This window comes from Mytilus californianus, unplaced genomic scaffold, assembly GCF_021869535.1.
Source record: "Mytilus californianus isolate M0D057914Y unplaced genomic scaffold, xbMytCali1.0.p SCAF_7, whole genome shotgun sequence".
Classification (NCBI taxonomy): domain Eukaryota; kingdom Metazoa; phylum Mollusca; class Bivalvia; order Mytilida; family Mytilidae; genus Mytilus; species Mytilus californianus.
In genome coordinates, this window is record NW_026262723.1 from 94,424,492 (window position 1) to 94,449,826 (window position 25,335).

Genomic DNA, 25,335 nt, shown 5'->3' on the forward strand with positions numbered 1-25,335 from the left:
TCATATAATATTATCAGTTTATTCTAAATATTATGAAATGAAGAAAAAAACAGGTTATAAGTGTGTTCTATAAAATAAATTTATAATGTTGCAATGTGAACTAATTCCTGTGCACCACATTCAAATTAATTTCCACTGGCTGTATATTTTACAGGAACAACCAGATACTCCTTAAAGGTATGAGGTTAAAAAAAATTGAGGATATATAGAACAAGAGTGCACACGCTGAAATGTCTCGCCTTCTTTACTAATCATTGATATTATGTTGATAGTCCTAAATATAAAGCTTTATTACAACTGTCACATAAACTTAACATTAACCAAGTAAACTAAACATTGACCAATGAACCATGAAAATGAGGTCAAGGTCAGATGAACCATGCTAGGCAGGCATGTACAGCTAACAATTCTTCCATACAACAAATAGAGTTGACCTATTGCTTATAGTTTAAGAAAAACAGACCAAAACACAAAAACTTAACACTGAGCAATGAACCTTGAAAATGAGGTCAAGGTCAAATAAAACCTGCGTGACTGCCAAATAGATCATAAAATATTTCCATACACCAAATATAGTTGAACTATTGCATATAGTATAAGAAAAACAGACCAAAACACAAAAACTTAACTATAACCACTGAACCATGAAAATGAGGTCAAGGTCAGATGACACCTGCCAGTTGGACATGTACACCTTACAGTCCTTCCATACACCGAATATACTAGACCTATTGCTTATAGTATCTGAGATATGGACTTGACCACCAAAACTTAACCTTGTTCATTGATCCATGAAATGAGGTCGAGGTCAAGTGAAAACTGTCTGACGGGCATGAGGACCTTGCAAGGTACGCACATACCAAATATAGTTGAACTATTGCACATAGTATTAGAAAAAAAGACCAAAACTCAAAAACTTAACTTTGACCACTGAACCATGAAAATGAGGTCAAGGTCAGATGACACCTGCCCGCTAGACATGTACACCTTACAATCATTCCATACACCAAATATAGTAGACCTATGGCATACAGTATAAGAAAAACAGACCAAAACACAAAAACTTAACTATAACCACTGAACCATGAAAATGAGGTCAAGGTCAGATGACACCTGCCAGTTGGACATGTACACCTTACAGTCCTTCCATACACCGAATATACTAGACCTATTGCTTATAGTATCTGAGATATGGACTTGACCACGAAAACTTAACCTTGTTCACTGATCCATGAAATGAGGTCGAGGTCAAGTGAAAAATGTCTGACGAGCATGAGGACCTTGCAAGGTACGCACATACCAAATATAGTTATCTTATTACTTATAATAAGAGAGAATCTAACATTACAAAAAATCTGAACTTTTTTTTCAAGTAGTCACTGAACCATGAAAATGAGGTCAAGGACATTTGACATGTGACTGACGGAAACTTCGTAACATGAGGCATCCATATACAAAGTATGAAGCATCCAGACCTTCCACCTTCTAAAATATAAAGCTTTTAAGAAGTTAGCTAACGCCGCCGCCGCCGCCGCCGCCGCCGCCGCAGGATCGCTATCCCTATGTCGAGCTTTCTGCGACAAAAGTCGCAGGCTCGACAAAAAATTAACACTTTTGAAATAAAGTTGCTTAGAAAAGTTCAATGGAACTACATCTGAGCATCCATTACTTTTAAAGTAGCTTTAATTTATGTTTTATAGCCCTTTTAACAGTTTTTTATAATTTTGTATTTTCGTAAAAGCAAAGCATAAAATGTCTCAGATCTTACTCTATTTTATTATACAAAACCAGTTTTGGAAGTATTCTTCTTCTTCATAGCTTCATATCTTATTCAAATTAACAACTTACAAAATAACATTTAATTTTTAAGTAAATTTGGTTAACTAATTTAGATATTTTCCTAATCACTATATTAAGATTAATGGACACTGCTTTAAATGATAATTTTGGAGAGAAGTTATCATTTACAAAAAAAAAGAACAAAAAGAAAGAAAGCTAACAAAAAAACAAAAGTTGTCCTTTTATTCATTTTAACAATAAAATAGTATTTCAGGAAATTTGTGTAAACTCAGCAATCTGACTGACATCCAAGAAAATATCATATAACATTTCAGTTTATGGAAACATTCAGTTCCAATATAATCTAAATGAGAAATGATATGAAAATGATTGAATACCTTTTCCTGTCTTTAGATTTTGGTCCTCCTATAGATTTGAAGTGGTCATAAAAACTCATTGTTACGTCAATCATTAGGTCCTGTGTACATTCTGGAAGCTCTGAAGTAAATCTACCTGTGAAAACAATTCAGTTGATGTCAAGTTTATTGTTTTTCACAATCTGACATAATAAGTAAAATGTGTTACTGATAATAAGGTTTAAGTACAGAACAAAGCTCTTAGAATTATTAATTTGTAGTTGAAGGATCAATATAGTTTGTTCTTATGTTGTACTGTTACACCACTGTCCCAGGTTAGGGGAGAGTTGGCGCCTTCAAAACTAGTTTAACCCCGCCATATTCTGTATGTGACTGTCCCAAGTCAGGAGCCTGTATTTCAGTGGTTGTCGTTTGTTGCTGTATGTCATATTTGTTTTTTTTTCATTGTTTTGTACATAAATAAGACCATTAGTTTTCTCGTTTGAATTGTTTTACATATGTCATTTCAGGGCCTTTTATAGCTGACTATGCAGTATGGGTTTTGATCATTGTTGAAGACTGTACAGCGACCTATAGTTGTTAATTTCTATGTCATTAAGTCTCTTGTGGAGAGTTGTCTCATTGGCAATCAAACCACATCTTCTTATTTTTGTAAGCTTGCTAGTGAGTGGTTTCCACAAAATGAACTATTGTGTTAGTGTTTTGAGATTTAAATGTGCACCATGAAAAAATGCATACTTTATAAGTTTTACCATGTGCATGAATGATAATTTACTTTAACATTATGCTTTTTCGAAAGAAATGTACTTTTGATGAAGTTTTTGACTGATTTGGACCCTGATGCATATGTTAACTTTCAATAATGCTTCAGAAGTGTTAAACACAAGATCAAGACATATACATGTAGTTAGGATTTCGATTTATAAGTGTATAATACAAATATATTAATTCTTTGCCTAGTGTTGAGATTAGCTCCCAATGTTTTCAATCAGTCACTCTTGTCCTCAGTAATTTCCTTTTTTTTCATTTGATTACAGCATCAAAGAATACTATAACATATTGAAATAGTAAATGTTGTACAAAGCAGCATAATTCAATAAATACTTTTTGCTATATGCAATTAAATAAATGGATTTGAAATTTCACCTTCAAACAGAGAAAGTTATTGAAAATATTAACAATTACATCACTTCTTATTCAATATTCAATTTTTGTGAAGATATTTTGAGAAAAAAATATCTTTATGTTAAAAATATTTTTGATGTATAATTTTTAAAAAGTAATTTGTTACTGTCTATGGCATCTAGTTTCCTATTTCTTGAGAATCTTGACCTATAAGCAAAATATAACTGGAGCAGACAAAGAATGTATAAATTGCAAACTTTCCTCTCTTAAAATGGAACAACATAAGCAAAGTGTTGATTTGAATTATTTAATATGCAATTATTTGTGTTTACGGTCAACCCTGCCTTTGAAGCCCCCTTAATATTAAGAACTTCCATCTTATACAATCTTATTTATTTCTCCCAAACTCTTCTCATTTTATTTCACTATTATATCATGTAAACTTGGCTACCCAACAATGGAAAGCATAGACATTAAAACAAAAAGATTAAAGAATAGAAAGCATAGGCATTAAAACAAAAAGATTAAAGAATAGAAAGCATAGGCATTAAAACAAAAAGATTAAAGAGGTCGAACCGCTTGTTTCAAGGACATGATCAAAACTTGCCAAGATCTTTGGAGTTAAAAAAAACAGTCTCAGGGAAAAAATGAATTCCTCAGTGATATGAAAATAATGTTCCAGGATAACAAAAACATCACATCACTATAAATATATGAAGCACTTTTTATTCTCACTTTAAATTTTATGACAAAGTTTACTTTTTTTATTTATATCAAAATATATTGAATTGTTTGAAATAATTTATAAAATAGCTTCTATTCCACCTGTCTATTTGAACCTTTTAGCAGTTGCCCTTGTAAATTCATAAAAGACAGGTTTTACTGTATTTATTTCATTACTCTTCTCCATTGCATTATACCTGGAGAACCAGAAAATACTGTGAAAGGAGGAACTACAGTTTCTGGAGGAAGAACTGTGTTGTCAGCTATGGCACAACAATCTTTCAATACACATCTTCTTCCCTAAAATAGAATTAATCTTATTTGACTTTAAACACGATAAAAGTTGTTGTTTAATCTCAGCATGCTTCAGTTTGTTATTTTTTTTAAGTTACAAAATCATTTTTTTTCCTTTCCTCCTGCAGTTTCCTGAAGGTCAGTTTTAACCTTAGTGTTTTGCATATTACTGACCTTCAGTAACTAAGTAACTAACACTGTATGCACACCTTTTACAAAACTGCTACCAAAGCATACTTAATTTTGCTGGGAAATCCATCAAAGAATGCTATACTATGTATTACATAAGACTCACACTGAACTGAAATAATTACTGGTAACGACAAAAATTATACATTGTCAAAAGAAAGTAGTCTCCAAGAACTCCACATGGACATGTTATAATGACTGAGATGGCAATAATGTAAACATGTGCTCTTACTCTAAGCAGAGAAGCCGGAAATACAAATTTTGAAGTCATGTGTAGATCAAACCAATGGCCTTATTGAGGACTTCATCCAAGCAAACACTCTACCACAAGTACAGGAAGACGATTTATGTCTATAATGAATGACTATAGATACTTTTGATCTCATGTTTATATTATTACTATAACTCTCTTGGACCACTTTGCACGGTTGCATTCAATTCATTCACACAAAACTATTTTTTTCTTATTAATGGCACTTTCCTATCCATTATTTGTTTCATTAACTAGTCTGTTAATTTGTACACAGAAATTTTGACATATGGCTTATGGTTAATGATTTACCAAGCTGTATACTTACAATTACACAGTTTTTACCAATATGAACAAAAGAACCAACTTGGGCTGCATTCACAATGGAGTCTTCACCAATAAATACATTATCTCCAATATGAATAGGGAAAAATGCCACACTACAATAAAAAGTTGTAAAACTATATGTGTATTTATAACAGTTCAACCCAAAATCAAAATTCAAATATTTGTTGCCAAATGAAATTAAACCAATATACCAATCCTTTAAGTTATAAAGTGGTATTGTTCCGCAAGATTATATTCTTTTGTTTGTTTGTGTTTTTTTGCTTACAATTGTTTTCAGCTTTTAAAGAATAATGAAAACCACTATGGTTTGACATTATATAATGAATGACTTATGAAGAGGAATAAAATGCTTCGCTGGGCGCAGCTTGATACGACCGCAGAGGTCGAACCCTGAAAAGTTGGGGCAAGTATGGACACAACATTCAAGCTTGATACAGATCTGAATTTGGATTGTGATTAAATATTTGACACAGCATAGGTTTCTGACACAGAAAGAATGTGGTCTAAGAACTTCAATTTTTTTAATTTACCTATTATGGTCCAATGTCCAAAATCAAAATACATGGTTAGATTCAGCATATCAAAGAACCCCATATATTCAATTTTTGTTGAAATCAAACAAAGTTTAATTTTGGACCCCAACTTGAACAAACTTGAAAACTGGTCCCATAATCAAAAATCTAAACACATGTTTAGATTCAGCATATCAAAGTACCCCAAGAATTCATTTTTTGTTAAAATCAAACTAAGTTTAATTTTGGACCCTTTGGACCTTAATGTAGACCAATTTAAGAAACGGGACCCAAAATTAAAAATCTATAAACACGGTTAGATTTGGCATATCAATGAACCCCAATAATTCAATTTTTGATGAAATCAAACAAAGTTTGATTTTGGACCCTTTTGACCTCAATATGAACCAATTTGATAGCGGGCCCACAAATAAAAAATCTAAATACAAGGTAAGATTCAGCATATCAAAGAACCCCATATATTCAATTTTTGTTGAAATCAAACAAAGTTTAATTTTGGACCCCAATTTGGACCAACTTGAAAACTTGTTAAAAAATCTAAAATCTAAATACATGGTTAGATTCAGCATATCAAAGAACCCCATATATTCAATTTTTGTTGAAATCAAACAAAGTTTAATTTTGTTGGACCCCAACTTGGACCAACTTGAAAACTGGGCTCATAATCAAAAATCTAAACACATGTTTAGATTCAGCATATCAAAGAACCCCAAAAATTCAATTTTTGTTAAAATCAAACTAAGTTTAATTTTGGACCCTTTGGACCTTAATGTAGACCAATTTAAAAAAACGGGACCCAAAATTAAAAATCTAAATACACGGTTAGATTTGGCATATCAAAGAACCCCAATAATTAAATTTTTGATGAAATCAAACAAAGTTTAATTTTGGACCCTTTTGACCTCAATATGAACCAATTTGATAGCGGGCCCACAAATAAAAAATCTAAATACATGGTAAGATTCAGCATATCAAAGAACCCCATATATTCAATTTTTGTTGAAACCAAACAAAGTTTAATTTTGGACCCCAGTTTGGACCAACTTGAAAACTGGGCCAAAAATCTAAAATCTAAATACATGTTTAGATTCAGCATATCAATTGCAAAGAACCCCATATATTCAATTTTTGTTGAAATCAAACAAAGTTTAATTTTGGACCCCAACTTGGACCAACTTGAAAACTGGGCCCATAATCAAAAATCTAAACACATGTTTAGATTCAGCATATCAAAGAACCCCAAGAATTCAATTTTTATTAACATCAAACTAAGTTTAATTTTGGACCCTTTGGACCTTAATGTAGACCAATTTAAAAAACGGGACCCAAAATTAAAAATCTAAATACACGGTTAGATTTGGCATATCAAAGAACCCCAATAATTCAATTTTTGATGAAATCAAACAAAGTTTAATTTTGGACCCTTTTGACCTCAATATGAACCAATTTGATAGCGGGGTCCACAAATAAAAAATCTAAATACATGGTTAGATTCAGCATATCAAAGAACCCCATATATTCAATTTTTGTTGAAATCAAACAAAGTTTAATTTTGGACCCCAATTTGGACCAACTTGAAAACTGGGCCAAAAATCAAAAATCTAAATACATGTTTAGATTCAGCATATCAAAGAACCCCATATATTCAATTTTTGTTAAAATCAAACAAATTTTAATTTTGGACCCTTTGGACCTTAGTGTAGACCAATTTGAAAACTGGATCCATAATTAAAAATCTAAATACATCGTTAGATTCGGCATAACAAATAAATATTGTGGTCAAAGATTTTACAAATCTAATGCGCCATACTGTGCAATTAAAGATTACTTCTTGAAATTTTTCAATATTTGAAATTTGAAAAAAAAATAATATTTGAAGAATAATTCTTTTTAATTTCTGAAATCTGAAATGAGAAAAAATTGACCCCCCACAATTTCTTTTTACCCCCCCCCCCCCCCCCGCCCCATTTTTTCCCCCAAACCATAATTACCCATTTAAATTTACCATAGTGCTAACTTAATCTATTTTATAATAGAATTTAAAATATAGTGTCAAATCTTTCATATGGATTTTTTTGTAAAAAAAAAAGATGCAACATTTGCAGATATTTTTACTGGTCTTCCTTTATAAATATGCTTTTCTTTCAACATAATTTAAAAGCAGTGTAAGGGAAGTAACCAAAACGTTGTATTTGGATTACCTCCCTTACACTGTTTTAAATTATCTTAATTGTTCATTAACCATTACTTTATACATAATTTAAAAGCAGTGTAAGGGAGATAATTTCAATGATGTATTTGATTTATCTCCCTTACACTGCTTTAAATTATGTTTTGTACTAAAGTATTTGTCCATTAACCAGGACAACCTTGTTTTTCCCCCTTTTTTGCCCCTAATTCTTAAACGGTTTGAGCCATAACCCCTCAAAGCAAATCCTAACCATCCCTTTGTCGTATGGAAACTTGTAGTATAATTTCAGAGAGATCCATACACCGTTCCACAGTTATTGTCTGGAAACTAGAAAATGCTTATTTTTGGCCCCTTTTTGGCCCCTAATTCCTTAACTGTTGGTACCATAACCCCCAAAATCAATCCCCACCTTCCTTTTGTTGTATTGAACCTTATGGTAAAATTTCATAGAGATCCATTAACTTAAACTAAAGTAAGAGTGCGAAAAGTAATGCGTATTCGGACGATGACGACGACGACGACGCCAACGTCATACCAATATACGACCACAAAAATTTTTTTGCGGTCGTATAAAAAGTGTAACTTAAAGAAATTCTAAATCTTGTGAATGAAAGTCTTTTTCTTTAAAAGTAATTAGAAACAAATATTAGTAATTTTATTCTATATATTTGCCGAAAATAAAATGAAAAAATACATAAATCAGACCCTTGTTTTTCTCTTTTGAATTTTTCGCCTTTTTTCGTGTCTTGTCTTTTATAGCTATGTGGTTCGAGTTTTACTCATTGTTGAAAGCTGCATGGTGACCTAAAGTTTACATCTTTGTCCTTTGGTCTCTGGTAGATAAATTGTAGCTGTCTCATTGCCAATCATACCACATCTCCTTATTTTATATAGAAACAAATTGAATTGTACATTTTCAATATATGAAAGTACTTCAATACCACAATTATCTTGGACAGAATTTATAATTACCTACCCTTTGCTAAACTTTTTAAATGGAGGTCGTATAACAGCTTTCCTACTAACAATACAATGCCGTCCTATTCTGACATTAGCTAAGTCTCCTCTTATAACACAATCTGTCATTATAACTGTCTGAAAAAAAAACAATCTGACATTAGCTAAGTCACCTCTTATAACACAGTCTGTCATTATAACTGTCTGAAAATATAAACAATCTGACATAAGCTAAGTCTCCTCTTATTACATAGTCTGTCATTATGACTGTCTGAAAATATAAACAATCTGACATTAGCTAAGCTTCCTCTTACAAATGATGGTCACTGTATGACCTTCAACAATGAGCAAAACCCATACCGCATAGTAAGCTATAAAAGGCAAATGACAAATGTAAAACAATTCAAACAAGAGAAAACAAACAGCCTGATTTATGCACAAAACAAATAAATGAAAAACAAATATGATAAATAGCAACAAACAACCACTGATTACTGGCTCCTCACTTGGGACAGGCACATAAAGATTGTAGTGGGGTTAAACATGTTTGCTGGCCCCGAACACTCCCCCTAACCTGGGACAGTGGTGTAACAGTACAGCATAAGAACAAACTATAAAAATTCGTAAGGGTTCCGCGGAACCCAGTGTCTCGCCTACTTTTGCTGTTAATCGCAGGCTCAACAAAAATGAGGAAAAAAATAAATAAAAATATTCCTCTCTATACTATCTTTTGATTGTTAGTAGCTTCTGTCCAAGTTTGGTAAAAATCCAGGATAGTTTATGAATCTAATAAATGTTTTAAAAACTTAAACTGCAGACTGTATGTAATGTTAACTGGAAGAAAAACAAAGTCCATTTATAAGTAAAATACGGAAAAAATCAAACAAAATTTTAACAAAATTTCCTTCTAGATACTAGCTTTTAATCATAAACAAGCTTCTGTCCAAGTTTGGTACAAATCCAGGATAGTTTAAGAAAGTTGTTAAAATTTTAAAAACTTTAACCACTGAGTGAATGTAATGTTAACTGGCAGAAAAACTAAGTCCATTTATAAGTAAAATACGGAAAAAATGGATTTTTTTTTTTACAAAATTTACTTCTGGATACTATCTTATGATCATAAACAAGCTTCTTTCCATGTTTGGTAGAAATCCAGGATAGTTTAAGAAAGTTATTAAAATTTCAAAAACTTCAACCACAGAGTGAATGTAATGTTTCTTGGCAGAAAAACTAAGTCCATTTATAAGTAAAATACGGAAAAAATGGATTTTTTTTTTTACAAAATTTACTTCTGGATACTATCTTATGATCATAAACAAGCTTCTTTCCATGTTTGGTAGAAATCCAGGATAGTTTAAGAAAGTTATTAAAATTTCAAAAACTTTAACCACAGAGTGAATGTAATGTTTCTTGGCAGAAAAACTAAGTCCATTTATAAGTAAAATACGGAAAAAATGGAATTTTTTTTTTACAAAATTTACTTTTGAATATTATCTTATGATCATAAACAAGCTTCTGTCAAAGTTTGGTAGAAATCCAGGATAGTTTAAGAAAGTTATTAAAATTTCAAAAACTTTAACCACAGAGTGAATATTTGTGGACACCGTCGACGCCGACGGAATGTAGGATCGCTATGTCTCGCTTTTTCGACAAAAGTCGAAGGCTCGACAAAAATCAGTTGAAAAGGGCTTAACTCATCAGATCGATACAAAGCACAAAACACCATAACAAAAACACAAGAGACATAAAGTACAGATCTAAAAGTACTCCCAATTACTGAAAGTTAGTTCAAAGCCAATAACTACTAACATGACTGATAAAATATCATGTTTCCAAGACTAAAATATCAATCAGTACACATCCAAAATCCAACATAACATAGATTGAAATGAATGCGTTTACATAAATAAGCACAGCAAAGATTTCAAAATTTACAGTTAGCATACCTTTCCATTAATAACTATATTCTGACTTCCACACAAGACTGACTGACGACTGACTTTATTGCCGGATGCCTAGAAGGATAAAAAAATGTAAATTATTGCAGGGACTCGTCATTTTTGGCCATGAAGAGTCCAACAGTGAGAACATAAAATTTTATTGCTATAAGAATTATTATTTCAGTTTCTATGACAAAATAGAGCAAGGAAATGACATGAAACACAGATAAATCTTTTGTTATGTAATGATGATATACATGTATGTGCTCAGTTGATACAACATTTTACAATCTTGATGCATCTTTGGACTCACCAGTTTTGAAAATGAAGAGTTGAGACAGATTTTCATTAGTCCAGGACTCATGGACTCACTTTAGTGAGAACCTTGACTTTCTTTTTGGTTCTGCATGAAATTCTTGAAAATTTGATATGATTTTGGAGGGGGGATAATTATTTCACATTAAAACTAAATAGACGTGAGTACACTTTTTTTTAATCTACATCTGGGAACAGTATATCTAACAGGAAATGAATCTGATAGGCTTTTCTGTATAAAATTGATAAAATCTTGAACTTAACGAGACTTCGCGAGATTTATGGATTTTGGAAGCGTCTGATTGAAAAACTATTGGAACGGCTCATTAAATTAACCACATAATTCCAAACGTTCAACAAATACAATGAATTGATAAGTTTTATCGTGAAGAAGATATATTTTGAGATATAACATGACCAATATAAGTGTGATTTATTTGATGTTAAATGTTTTATAATGGTTTGTGAAATTCGCGGTTACTGGGAATACCATCGGCGCCATTTTTTGGTTACCCTGTTTGAATTCTGTACCATTCTGTGATGAAATGAATGCGATTATGACAAATTTGAAGTGACAGATTACAAGTTCGATACACTGGGATCACTTATTACTTAGTTTGAATGACATTTTATTGATATTTTCAGAAATTATTAAGTTAATAGCGAGTACGTAAAATATGTCTGTTTCCGTATCGTGTCATTTAATAACTATGACCAGACGATAAAATCGGCTATAATTCATGCATGTGATGGACTGTGAAACTCAGATAAGGAGATTGGGAAATTTTGGTCAGGAGATTAGGACTCAGATCAGGAGGTTTTTAAACGACATAAATTTTGTCGTAAATGTAACCGTGTGCTATAGAAATTGTTTTTTAAAGTGGTTTTTTTCTTCAACTTTCCATCCGAATGTATCATGTTTATAGTACCCTTGTACTTATATTTTTTCTATCTTTATTCAACAAGTTCAAAATGTAATATCTTCAAATATTCCGGGAACGTTACGCACAAACCTTCGGGACATTAACTTATTACGTTACGTCGCTACGGCGATACCAATTGTATATTTCTTAGTCATTATTAAAATACCATCTGAATAATCAAGTCTTGCTGAGATCTTTCAATGGCGACGAGGATTAAAAACAAAGAAAGTAGCAGAGTTTAGCAGTGTAAATAAAGAGAAAATTTACCAGACACAGAATTTAAAGAAGACAGTGCTAAAACAGGGAATTAAAAGAAGATACCTCTAAAAATAGAGATTATGGACCGAGGAGAGCCCCAGCAGATAACGTTAGTAACAGAAACCAGAAATTTACGATCACAACCATTTATACAGTCGGACGATCAGATATCTACAGGAAAACATTGGGAAGAATGGCTGGAAAGTATAGAGAGGGAATTTAGATATTTCAGGATAACTGAACCTGCAGATAAAAAGGATGCATTAATCATTTATGGGGGAAAAGATATAGCAAGATTGGAAAGAAGTCTAAGAGATGAAGATGGAGAGGATGAGTATAAAGTATTAAAGAACAAATTAAATAAATATTACTTGCCAAAGAAGAACAAACATCATGCCAGGTATTTATTTTTAAAATGAAGCCATTTAGAGATGAAAACACAGTAACATATGTAATGAGACTGAGAGAAAAGGCACATGAGTGCGAGTTTGAAGCTACATGCGAAGAAAGAATATTGGAACATTGTATTCAAACCATAACCAATCAGGATTTGATAAAGAGGGCAATTAGCAAAGGATGGAATTTAGATAAATTTGTGGAAGAAGCAGGACAGATGGAAGACACATGCTTACAGATGAAGGATATGAAAGGAGATCACAGAGACATCGGTACGAGTTTAGTAAACAAAATACAGAGCAACAGGTCTTACAACAGAGCACAGGAATTTGAATGTGATAGATTTCAACAAAGTTATAGAACTGACAGAAACACAGCAACAAAGGCTGATCAGTGTAGTTATTGTGGATTTGATCATGACCAAGAGAGAAGATGCCCAGCATATGGGAAACAATGTAGAAATTGTGAACGATATAACCATTTCGCATCAGTCTGCAGATCAGAAAAGAGAAAAAAAGAAAGATATGACAGTCAGCAACAGAGCAGATCTGTGAACTATGGAAACAGAAGAAATGTGAAGAAAACAACAGAAGAGGTATATAAAACAGATTCAAATACAGACACATCAGACTATGAAGAAGATGAAGACTATTTTGAACAAACTATCAAGCACATGAAGAAAATACGAAGAGTAAAAAACATACAAGGAACAAGAGACATTGAAAAGACAGTGACAGTAAGGATTGATGATGTAGATGTGAAGGTGGAACCTGATAGTGGAGCAGATGTGAATGTGATGGATGAAAATCAATTTGATAAATTTCAGAAAAGAACATACGGAAATCCAGTTTTAGAAAAGAGTAAAATCAAATTGAGTACATTGCAAAATTCATTACCAATAAAGGGAGAATTTAAGACTATAATAAGAAATAAAACATGTGGCACAGAAACAAAATTTATTGTTGTGAAAGGAAAAATCAATTCTCCACCCTTACTAAGTAAATCTACTCTGATTGAGCTAGGGATGTTACAGATTAGATCTGATGGTTCTTTTGTAAAGACAAACCAGTTGAGAATACCAGACAATGGACCACCTTTCAACTCTGAGAAACTTGCTATTGAAAAGGGATTTAAACACTACCAAGTCACACCAGGACGCCAAATAGCAAATGAAGAAGTTAACGTATTTTGGAAACCCATCAACAAAACAGAGCAAATAACAAAGTTAAAAAAGAAAAACACTAAAACAGCTAAACAGGAGATGCATAGAAGATATCATCCAAACTTATATGAGAAGATAAATGAAAGAGACAGACAATGCAAGGAGAAAATTAAAGAGTGCTGAAAACAGAAGCAAGAAGATGAAGAAAATGGGCCCCCCGCAAGACATGCGTGGGAGGGGGCAGAGGACATACACAAAGGTAATGGGCCCCCCGCAAGACAGGCGCGGGAGGGGGCGGAGGACAAAAGAAATGGGCCCCCCGCAAGACATGCACGGGTGGGGGCGGATAAAGAGACCTTGGAAAACCAGAGATACACATCATGACACAGAAATCAGGAAAACCAACCAGAAGAACCACCTGATAGACCAAAAAGAGACAGACGCGCACCTCAACATTTAAAAGATTATGATATGTGATTGCGGGTGCATTGGACAGCATGTGAACTTTATTAAAACATTCATAAGTGAACATAACACTTTTATTACAAAAACATAAGTGAACATTTCAGAGACTGTGATAATTTAACTCATATATACAAACTTTATTTTACACATTATTAATATACAATTATATAGTTGTTTTCTAATTCAAAGTTAAGGAGGAATGTAATATCTTCGAATATTCCGGGAACGTTACGCACAAACCTTCGGGACATTAACTTATTATGTTACGTCGCTACGGCGATACCAATTGTATATTTCTTAGTCATTATTAAAATACCATCTGAATAATCAAGTCTTGCTGAGATCTTTCAATATATCCAACATTCTTTTATTTAGGTATGTTCTTTAAAATCTTTATTTTATATCTTTTGTATCATTATTCTACAGAATAATCACTGCAATCAGATCATTTGATTAATTATCTGCAAGTAGATCTTTTTTGCATGTTAAGAAACACATTCAAACTGCAAAGAATGGTCATAGTTATTATATAAATTTAAATTTAATCTTGAAAGAAAGTATAGAACCCTCAAATAATTTTCAAATTATTATTTTTTTGTTTGTCCTATAGACCTAAGACACTTAAAATCATTTAATTACCATCCTTTTATGATTATTTGTTCAATTTATATTTTATTTATATTCTTTTGAAAATTTACATTATTTAAAGGAAAGTAACTTAAAACAGGATAAATCAAGGGAAGTAATCTAAAATTCATTAATACAGAGAGTTTTTAATACACAACGGCAGTTAGCCTGAGGTAATAATCGTTGATTACCAGTATGTTTGACACCCAAGCTGAAAAGTGAAGCCATATAATTATGCCTGTTAATTGATTTACAGGTAAAATATAACTTCAGGTAATGTCAGTTACACCAGATTAGGCAGTTGTTGGGCTGAAATTTTTCATTCATGAAATATTTCATACACAGGATTTTTTTCTCTTCAACGGGAGGTCGGAGGAGACCCCTGAAAACAGGATTATTGTATTCCCGTCGGGAGGTTCACATGTATGATAATTAGGCAGTGTCAAGTCATGTCAATATATATGTTCCTGTCTACATGTAGGTGAAATTTGTCTCTGAATGACCAAGATCTGTCTCTGAAGAACCTTGACATCATACAGCAATCACTTTTTAATTATGACGTCAAATTTTGTAAATTGTGATGCATTATTTTACAGGACCTTGTGTGATTTTAGTAATGCTAACAAATTTGCATACAATTGTAAATAGGTCTATTTCCTAGAATCCAGGTCTGTTCGCCCTGATTCACGTTCGTCCTAGTACTGTCAACATATATTTGTTCCGCCTAACAGAAGTTCCCCTTGAAACTTTGTTATAAACAATGTCATAATATCTGTTCCTGTTGGAACAAATATTCCATACCCTTCATTCCGTAAGGAACAAATACTGTAATATTTCTTCAAATGGAAATAATATTACAGAATATTTCTTCCACTTGGAACTTATATTATGAAGGAACTTCTATTTCGTGACATATTATTTTAAATTAAATTATAACCTAATAAAATGCTCCGCAGGGCGCAGCTTGATACGACCGCAGAGGTCGAACCCTGAACAGTTGGGGCAAGTATGGACACAACATTCAAGCTTGATACAGCTCTGAATTTGGATTGTGATTAAATATTTGACACAGCATAGGTTTCTGACACAGAATGAATGTGGTCGAGGAACTTAAAAATTTTAAATTGGACATTCACCTATTATGGTCCAATATCCAAAATCTAAATACATGGTTAGATTCAGCATATCAAAGAACCCCAAGAATTCAATTTTTGATGAAATCAAACAAAGTTTAATTTTGGACCCTTTTGACCTCAATGTGGACAAAGTTGATAACGGGGCCCAAAAATCAAAAATCTAAATACATGGTTAGATTCAGCATATCAAAGAACCCCATATATTCAATTTTTGTTGAAATCAAACAAAGTTTAATTTTGGACCCCGATTTGGACCAACTTGAAAACTGGGCCCATAATCAAAAATCTAAATACATGTTTAGATTCAGCATATCAAAGAACCCTAAAAATTCAATTTTTGTTAAAATCAAACTAAGTTTAATTTTGGACCCTTTGGACCTTAATGTAGACCAATTTGAAAACGGAACCAAAAATTAAGAATCTAAATACACGGTTAGATTCGGCATATCAAAGAACCCCAATAATTCATTTTTTGATGAAATCAAACAAAGTTAAATTTTGGACCCTTTGGACCTCAATGTGGACCAATTTAAAAACGGGGCCCAAAATCCAATAAAATGTTCCGCAGGGCGCAGCTTGATACGACCGCAGAGGTCGAACCCTGAACAGTTGGGGCAAGTATGGACACAACATTCAAGCTTGATACAGCTCTGAATTTGGATTGTGATTAAATATTTGACACAGCATAGGTTTCTGACACAGAATGAATGTGGTCTAAGAACTTAAAAATTTTAAATTGGACATTCACCTATTATGGTCCAATATCCAAAATCTAAATACATGGTTAGATTCAGCATATCAAAGAACCCCAAGAATTCAATTTTTGATGAAATCAAACAAAGTTTAATTTTGGACCCTTTTGACCTCAATGTGGACAAAGTTGATAACGGGGCCCAAAAATCAAAAATCTAAATACATGGTTAGATTCAGCATATCAAAGAACCCCATATATTCAATTTTTGTTGAAATCAAACAAAGTTTAATTTTGGACCCCGATTTGGACCAACTTGAAAACTTGGCCCATAATCAAAAATCTAAATACATGTTTAGATTCAGCATATCAAAGAACCCTAAAAATTCAATTTTTGTTAAAATCAAACTAAGTTTAATTTTGGACCCTTTGGACCTTAATGTAGACCAATTTGAAAACGGAACCAAAAATTAAGAATCTAAATACACGGTTAGATTCGGCATATCAAAGAACCCCAATAATTCAATTTTTGATGAAATCAAACAAAGTTAAATTTTGGACCCTTTGGACCTCAATGTGGACCAATTTAAAAATGGGGCCCAAAATCCAAAAACTTAATACACGGTTAGATTCAGCATATAAAAGAACCCCAAGAATTCAAGAATAAAACCCCATTGAAATTGATCAAGAAATAAGCAATTTATACGAAGTATCTTCTTTTGCACAATACTGTGCAATTGAATATTTCTTGCTATTGCGCAATACTGTACAATTGACAATTTCTTGCTATTGCGCAATATTGTGCTATTGGATATTTCTTGCTATTGCGCAATACTGTGCAATTGAAGATTTCTTGCTATTGCGCAATACTGTGCAATTGAAGATTTCTTGCTATTGTGCAATACTGTGCAATTGAAAATTTCTTGCTATTGCACAATACTTATTATATAATAATTTACACATCCTCTTGGTGTGTATCTCCTACCATATCATTATTATTTGCTTTTAAATATTAATCAGAAATAACCAACTTAAAATGGAAAATTTTAAAAGAAAAAAAAAAAGGAAAAAAAAAAAAAAAAAAACAAAAACAAAAAATCCCCCCTCCCAAATTTTTTGAATCCCCTTATGATTCATCACCCCCAAACTCAATACCAGCCTTCCCTTTGTGGTATGGTACCTTGCAGTACAATTTCAGAGAGATCCATACACTTGAACACAAGTTATTGTCTGGAAACTAGAAAAATGCTTATTTTTGGCCCCTTTTTGGCCCCAAATTCCTAAACGTTTCGGGCAATTACCCCCAAACTCAATTCCAGCTTTCCCTTTGTGATATGGAACCTTGTAGTACAATTTCAGAAATATCCAAACACTTACACACAAGTTATTGTCATGAAACTAGAAAAATGCTTGTTTTTTGCCCCTTTTTTGGCCCCTAATTCCTAAAATTTTGAGGCAATTACCCCCAAAATCATTTACAGCCTTCCCTTTGTGATATGGAACCTTGTGGTACAATGTCAGAGAGATCCATACACTTACACACAAGTTATTGTCTGGAAGTTACAAAAATGCTTATTTTGGCCCCTTTTTGGCCCCTAATTCCTTAACTGTTGGTACCATAACCCCCAAAATCAATCCCAACCTTCCTTTCGTGGTATTGAACCTTATGGTAAAATTTCATGGAGATCCATTCACTTAAACTAAAGTTAGAGTGCGAAAACCAATGTGTCTTCGGACGACGCCAGACGACGACGACGCCAACGTCATACCAATATACGACAAAAAAATTTTTAATTTTTGCGGTCGTATAAAAAAAATTTTTAATTTTTGCGGTCGTATAATAAAGAATAATTTTTAACTTTGCTTTTCAGACACAATTCCAACAATTACACATCAAATTTTAACAATGAAATATCGGTTTGTAAATGATATAATACATGTAGCTATATTTGAAATAAAACATGTAGACAGAGAAAGTTAATTATTATAAACAAAAAATACATAATGAACTAATAATCATGATAATGTTGATGACATTTCATATTTACCATATAAATATCTAAACATGTTAATAAACCATTATACTAACAGAGACATATAATACAAGAGATTCGCAACTCTAGTAGAGTCTATATAACAGCCAATGAAATGACGTGGCCACCGGAAAGCCGATTAATCCGATGGATTTATGGGTAATAACCCGTATTGTTGTGTAAAAGGTTCTACGCCTCACGATTTTTCTAATGGATAATGCCGATACCTTTCACAGCTAAAGCATGCAAGTATATTTAAAAGTTACAAAAAACTAATTCTAATAATTTGTTATTGATAAAATGTGTTCTAATGATGAGATTAATCAAATACAAACAAAGTTAAAACTCGGCCCATTTTACTTCACCTATTGCCGTAGAAACCATTTGATCTCCCAATTTTTTTCTTAAAACTTGAAAATATGCTAATAAATATATAATTTTATGGGCCAATAGTACTCCCAAATGTTGTTTCGTGACTGAAAATAAGACTATTTTCGTAAAATTTGAACCAACAATGTGGCGATTTTTCCTGATTGATACCCGAAATTTTTTATTAAACTGGCTAAATATTGAAATTGTTCATGGACAAATTTCCTTAAATCAGTCCTTCTTTTTTGTGCACTATGAAATTTATAGCCTGCATTTTGTTAGACATTTTATTCATTTTTCATTCTGTTTATATCAAAGTTGTTTATTTTCTCCAATTCTGAAGTCATTGTTTTTTTCTTCTTTTTAGGGTGCCAAAGATGAACGAATGCAGTAAATTTACAAAAGGAGTAAAATTTTCCTAGTAAAGGAAACCTTCTGCTGGTCGTAATATTATGAATGAGCTTCATATGCATCTGTTGTAGTTTCAGACTACGCTTCTCGTTCAAAACATGAACCTAATTCATTTTTAAATTAAAATCGTATTGAGGACATTTCAATGGTGACTGCAAAAGATATATATATGTTTGTGGTATATCATCTTTTCCACAAGTTTATTGTTTTCTGTTTGGTATTTAATTAATATTAAGATCCATTTTGTTAGATCTGGTGATCAATTTATTTGGCAATTGCCAATGGCAGTCAGCAGGGTTTAAGAACATCAGTTGTTCGACCTGTTAGTCAAATGCGTTTTGTTAAAATAGACCTTTTCACTTTTTTTGGTCTTTTGGAAATTGTTGTTTGTGCTGTATTTAGACCCCTCTACCAAGAAACTTGTTTTACATGCACACGTATAAAAATTGGGGGTTTTTATCCAACGCAATCATAGGTTTGAACGTTGTTTTCAATTTAGACTTTTATATATATATATATATATATATATATATATATATATATATATATATATATATATATATTTGATAATAAAAGATTTTATTTACACCAAGGATTTGTATATGTATATACACATAAACAATCTTACTTTTAAATTGCCATCTCTTTACCCCAGAATAAAAAGACAAAAACCGCTACAAATGATTAAAAGACAAAAACCACTACAAATGATTGTATCGTGGAAACAAGGTTATAAAATACCTTTTAAATAGTGTCTTCCGTGTTGCTTTGATGTATGACCTGTGTTTTTTTATAGATTTTTTGTTGCTTCGAGGACATACATATCCATCTATGTATGCAGTATTGTCAATTGTTTTTGTTGGTGGGTCTCTCGCTTATGTTTTCGTCTTTTTCACTATCAACAAAGAGTTCGTTATCAGTTTATTCAACTAGGAGTATATCTAAGTCGTAACTATTAAGATTGTCATCCCACGAAATAAAATCGTAATTTTCCATATTGCGTGCACATGAATGAAGCTTTATTCAAATGAGAAATTAATTGTAATTTTCTTAAATATTAATTCTCAATACACACTTCGAACATGAAGAAACCATAAATTTACCGACAATCATTTAAAAAAACAACTCAATGCAAGCCTATATGATAAAACTGTCAAACAACACTTAGAAATCAAACATTTACTGACAATCCTACAGAAAAAAAAACTCAATGAAAGCCCAAAAAATGAGGAATATAAAAATAAATAAAATTTTAATAATTTATAAATATCAAGAATAAAAAACAAAGCCTATCATGATTAACAATTAATTAACAAATAAATTAAGTTTTTTTCCATATTAATTAATTATACATTTTGTGAATTGTATTTTTGGAAAGAGTGTGGACACCTGTGGTGTGACAACTTCTTGTTTACAAGGTGTCAATTAAAACTCATTATTTATAACATGTTCGTGATTTACCTGGTCATGGAATAATTCAAACCTAATATACATGTCACACTGTGAAATTATGTCTCCGAGACAGGTGTATATTCAATAGAAACCCATTATGTAACTATCAAATAAAATGAACTCTGACACAATTTATCAAGTGTTAATTATTTAATATCAGTTTTTTTTTTATACAATATCAAATTATGTCTCTTTTTCAATAATACAAATCTAAAATCAAAATTACATTAACAGACATGTGACAGAGTTGTCAAGCCACAACTGGAGATTTGGAAATTTTCAGCTGGAGTTTGGGCTTCATAACTGGAGATTTTTTATCGACCTATTTATCGACGTACGCAATGGTTTTTTAGTGTGTTTAAACTGCATATCTTCTTTTTTTGTTTGTTAAAAGAACAATAATTCCATACCTTTCAACAACTCCATATCCATTTTTACTTGATAAAAATAGATGATAAGGGGTTTTCAAATATTTATTCATTATATATAATTCAAGATAAAGCGATCAGCCATCATACAGAGTTGGCAAAAAGTACCCCTGATTTAGCTACATTGTCAACTTTGGTACCACTACTGATCATGCTTGTAACAGAAGGTGTTAAATTGATAGAGTTGTAGGCTTGCTGGTGGGTAGCTGTCCCCATAAGTTTGGTCAAATCATTAGGGCCACCACAGTCAGCTTTGCATGAAGTGTAGTAAGCATGGTCTTGATCCTTGGTACTGGATTAGCATCATTTGAAATCAGATCTCCAGGCAGAGTTGAATTTGGCTAGATACTTGGTCTTCTTTTATTTGCTGCTGGGGTATTTGGTGATAAAAAAATACGGTTTGCATTTTGTCAAATTCTAAAATTTTAGAATAGTCCAAGACAACTGTACTTATATAGGTATTCCATTGGCTTGGATAGAAAACAAGCCATAAATATCATATTTGAGTTGATTTCATTTGTCTTTGAGGTTCAGTAAATGTTCCATGTTTTCAACAGCATCAAATTAAATCGTTGTTTATACAACTTGTACAATTTAATCCTTTGTCAGTATTTTACTTTTAATCAACCTAGCTTGTGTCTTAAACTAGCTAGTTGATCGGTTTACTCCTGGTTTGCCCACTTTTAATTATACCAATTATCTATTAGTAAAGAAAACAAAAAAGACAAAAGGTTTAATGAACATACAATTGTATAGTCTGTTCCAACTTAGGAATATAGTTTATTAGTGTTTTCTATATATTCAGGTATTTTTTATTTTGTACTTCCATTTTCATCCGTATAGAAAAATAACAATTAAATTAAACATTTTTTTCTCAATAATTTAATATCAATTCAATGGATTCATTTAACTTACATGTACAACTATTGACAAAACAATGACATTCAGTAATAAAAGTGTCTTAATAATTCATTAGTTTCTGAATGATTTTCATGATATAAATACACCAATATATATAATATATATGAATCAAGTTTATAAATGCATTGCATATTAAGGTAATAATAAAGCACATGTCAAAATAAGTAGTATGGGGCACTATATGTATAATGATCGGAAATACAATATTTTATATATATGTATCAAAAGTCACAAAACATTAAATTTACAAAGTCACAAATTACAATATTTCACTAAGTTGTTCAGTTTAAATTGAGAAGGTGGGATGTTGCATCAGAGTAGTTGATGAGTCCTTGTTGGTATCTGTCTTTCAGTAGTTGGAGTCTATCACTCTGTATCTTCGTCTTTTTGGTGGGCGGGCTCCTCCTGCTGCATACTGGATAATATTACATTCTGTTAGTGCATGGGTCTTCTTCAGTAACTCAATGATCTCATAGATGTAAGGGTGGGCATGTTGGAGTCTCTTCTTGATTTTGTTGTGCCATCCGTCCAGGTGATGCGTGGTCCTTCTGTGTAGTAGTAGTTCCATAGAAAGTGGTATTCTTCAACCCAGAACTCTGTCACGTAATCAGTAAATGATGTTGTTACGGGTATGTTGTCAGCTTCACCTATGTATTCTAAAGTTGTTAGCCAAACATCCTCAACTAGGTGGGGTGGAAATTATAAGAGTTAATACTGTTCAAATGGTGTCATATACAAAGCTTGGCTACTGATGAGTTGCATTTTATATTCTATTTGTTAGAATTGATAGGATATTTTTTATATTAAATTTCAGAACAGTGTATTTATCAAAATTTAAAAAAAGAATAAGTTGAATAAATAAAAAGAAATTCAAATGACATTTATTCTAATCTTTTCTTAGTTTCATTATTTTACTTTAAAAAAATTTCAGAATGTACCAATAATTAAAACTATTTGTTGACAAATGCTAAAATTTAATTCACATTTTTGTACACATTTTTAGAATTTGTTTTGTTGTCAAATTCAATATATTTTCCTGCTAAAAATTATATCAAATATAAAATATTTTTGCACATTTTCCTTGCTTTAATAGCAGAATATAATATCTTTCATAAAATTTTACAGGTAAAATAAAAGGCAAAAAATATAACTATAATTCAGAAATAAACTATAATTGTTAAAACAACAATCCCCCCTATGTTTACATATGCATGTAATTAAAAGTGGGCAAACCAGGATGACACCAGTTGATCACTAGGTAATTGCCTATTATCTTTTATTTATTGTTGTATATACAGTTTAATCCTAAACACCTCAGGCTAATTTTACCTATTTTAACTTTTGACACAAAATCCATTACAGGAAACTTCCGTTTTTCTCGGACTTTTCCCATATCGATTTCGAGTTTCTCGGACTTTTTCTCTGTCCGTATCGATTTTGTAAACAAAAATGTCTAATGAAAATTTTACGAGGTTGACATTTTCAAAAAGCGGAAGATTTCAAATTTTAACGGGAGGGACGGAAGAGGGTCTGAAAAGCGGGAGATTTTGACTCCCGCCGGAAGAATCACATGTATGCATTAAAATAAATAATTATATATGTACTCAAATTATATTTAATTAATTATGATAAATTTAACACTGAAACAGTTTATGTTATGCTTAAACATTCGTCCTTACTTCGAGTACTTTTAATACTTTTATTAATGACTTTATTACCTAAGGAGATCTCGCGAGGTTTAACTAGTGGCCGCGTGTTATTACGGGATTTCGCCGAGTTGCGAATCTCTTGTATTATATGTCTCTGATACTAATAATGTAATAATATTAATATTTTTTTTATAAAAGTAGGTGGAACGGACCCAGGGCGAACACGTAATCAGGGAGACACAGACCCAATACCATTTCCTGTAGATTCCCAGAACCTGTTTAGGATTTTCAAAAAAAAATCATAAAAAGTAAAATAACTAAAATACCAAACTCCAAGGAAAATTCAAAACGGAAAGCCCTTTATCAAATGAAACTAACAAAAGCTCATACACATCAAACGAATGGAAAACAACTGTCATATTCCTGACTTGGGTACAGGCATATAGGAGCATACAAATTCCAACAGTTGTAATCATTTAAGTAAAAAAAGTAGCATAAGAAAAGTAAGACAAATATGCATTAACCACTTGATAAAAACCAGTAATCTTTGGGAGCTCATTAGGTACAATGTAGAACCTCACTAATAAAATTATAGCCAGGATAGATTTTACAAGTGTGTTAGTTATTTGTATGTTTTAGCAAGTGACTCATATTGAGATCTTCAAAAGACTGCTAAAATAAGACACATGGAAATAGTAATAAAATAATGTACAGTTTCAATATATTCTGCATTGTTGTAAAACACATCTTGAAGTTCCATTTTTCCTCCAGGAAAAAAATCGGCGGAAGTTGATTCAGTTATCCTTCATGAAAACATGGAGAATAAAAGAAAGAACATAAGTTATAGTAATACGTACAGTAGGACAGCCGTTATAAAAATCTAGGTATATATATATATATATATATATATATATATAGTTTGAATTCAATTTCAGTATTTTGTCATGCGGTAAAAATGTGATTTTAATTACTGAGGTGGAATATTGTCTAAAACAGCATAAGATATATACTTTCCTCTTTTTTATATCAAGGAAATAATTATTCTTATATACAGATTTTTAGTGATCCCTCTAGCCGATCACAACCATTTGAAGGTGAATCCTAGTGATCTTGATTGGGGGCCCCATATTAATAATATAACTTCAAAGGCAAATAAAACACTAGGATTTTTACGTAGAAACATGAAAAACTGTACACGTAAGGTTAAAAACCTTACGTACACATCACTTGTGCGTCCGACCGTCGAGTACTCCTCGCCAGTTTGGAATCCGTACAAACAAAGCCAAATAAACCAAATTGAGCAGATACAGCGTAAGGCAGCAAGATATGTTTTTAATGACTATAACGATAGATCACTAGGCGCTGTCACTGGTATGTTAAACAAACAAAAATG

The 25,335-nt window shown here is 31.9% G+C and overlaps 1 protein-coding gene across 2 annotated transcripts in view; it reads right to left on the reverse strand.

The window, feature by feature from the left end:
• LOC127708734 (dynactin subunit 5-like) overlaps positions 1-24,757 on the reverse strand; it is a 28,514-nt gene extending 3,757 nt beyond the window's left edge. For both annotated transcript variants that reach the window (XM_052213861.1, XM_052213860.1), the window contains exons 1-6: positions 24,655-24,757; positions 10,713-10,781; positions 8,786-8,904; positions 5,066-5,177; positions 4,202-4,304; positions 2,178-2,292 (exon numbers count right to left, since the gene is read on the reverse strand). In XM_052213861.1, the coding sequence (XP_052069821.1) occupies positions 2,178-2,292; positions 4,202-4,304; positions 5,066-5,177; positions 8,786-8,904; positions 10,713-10,781; positions 24,655-24,702 (566 nt within the window). In that variant the 5' untranslated portion in view covers positions 24,703-24,757. The remainder of the gene's footprint in view (positions 1-2,177; positions 2,293-4,201; positions 4,305-5,065; positions 5,178-8,785; positions 8,905-10,712; positions 10,782-24,654) is intronic.
• Between the last annotated feature and the right edge of the window lie 578 nt (positions 24,758-25,335).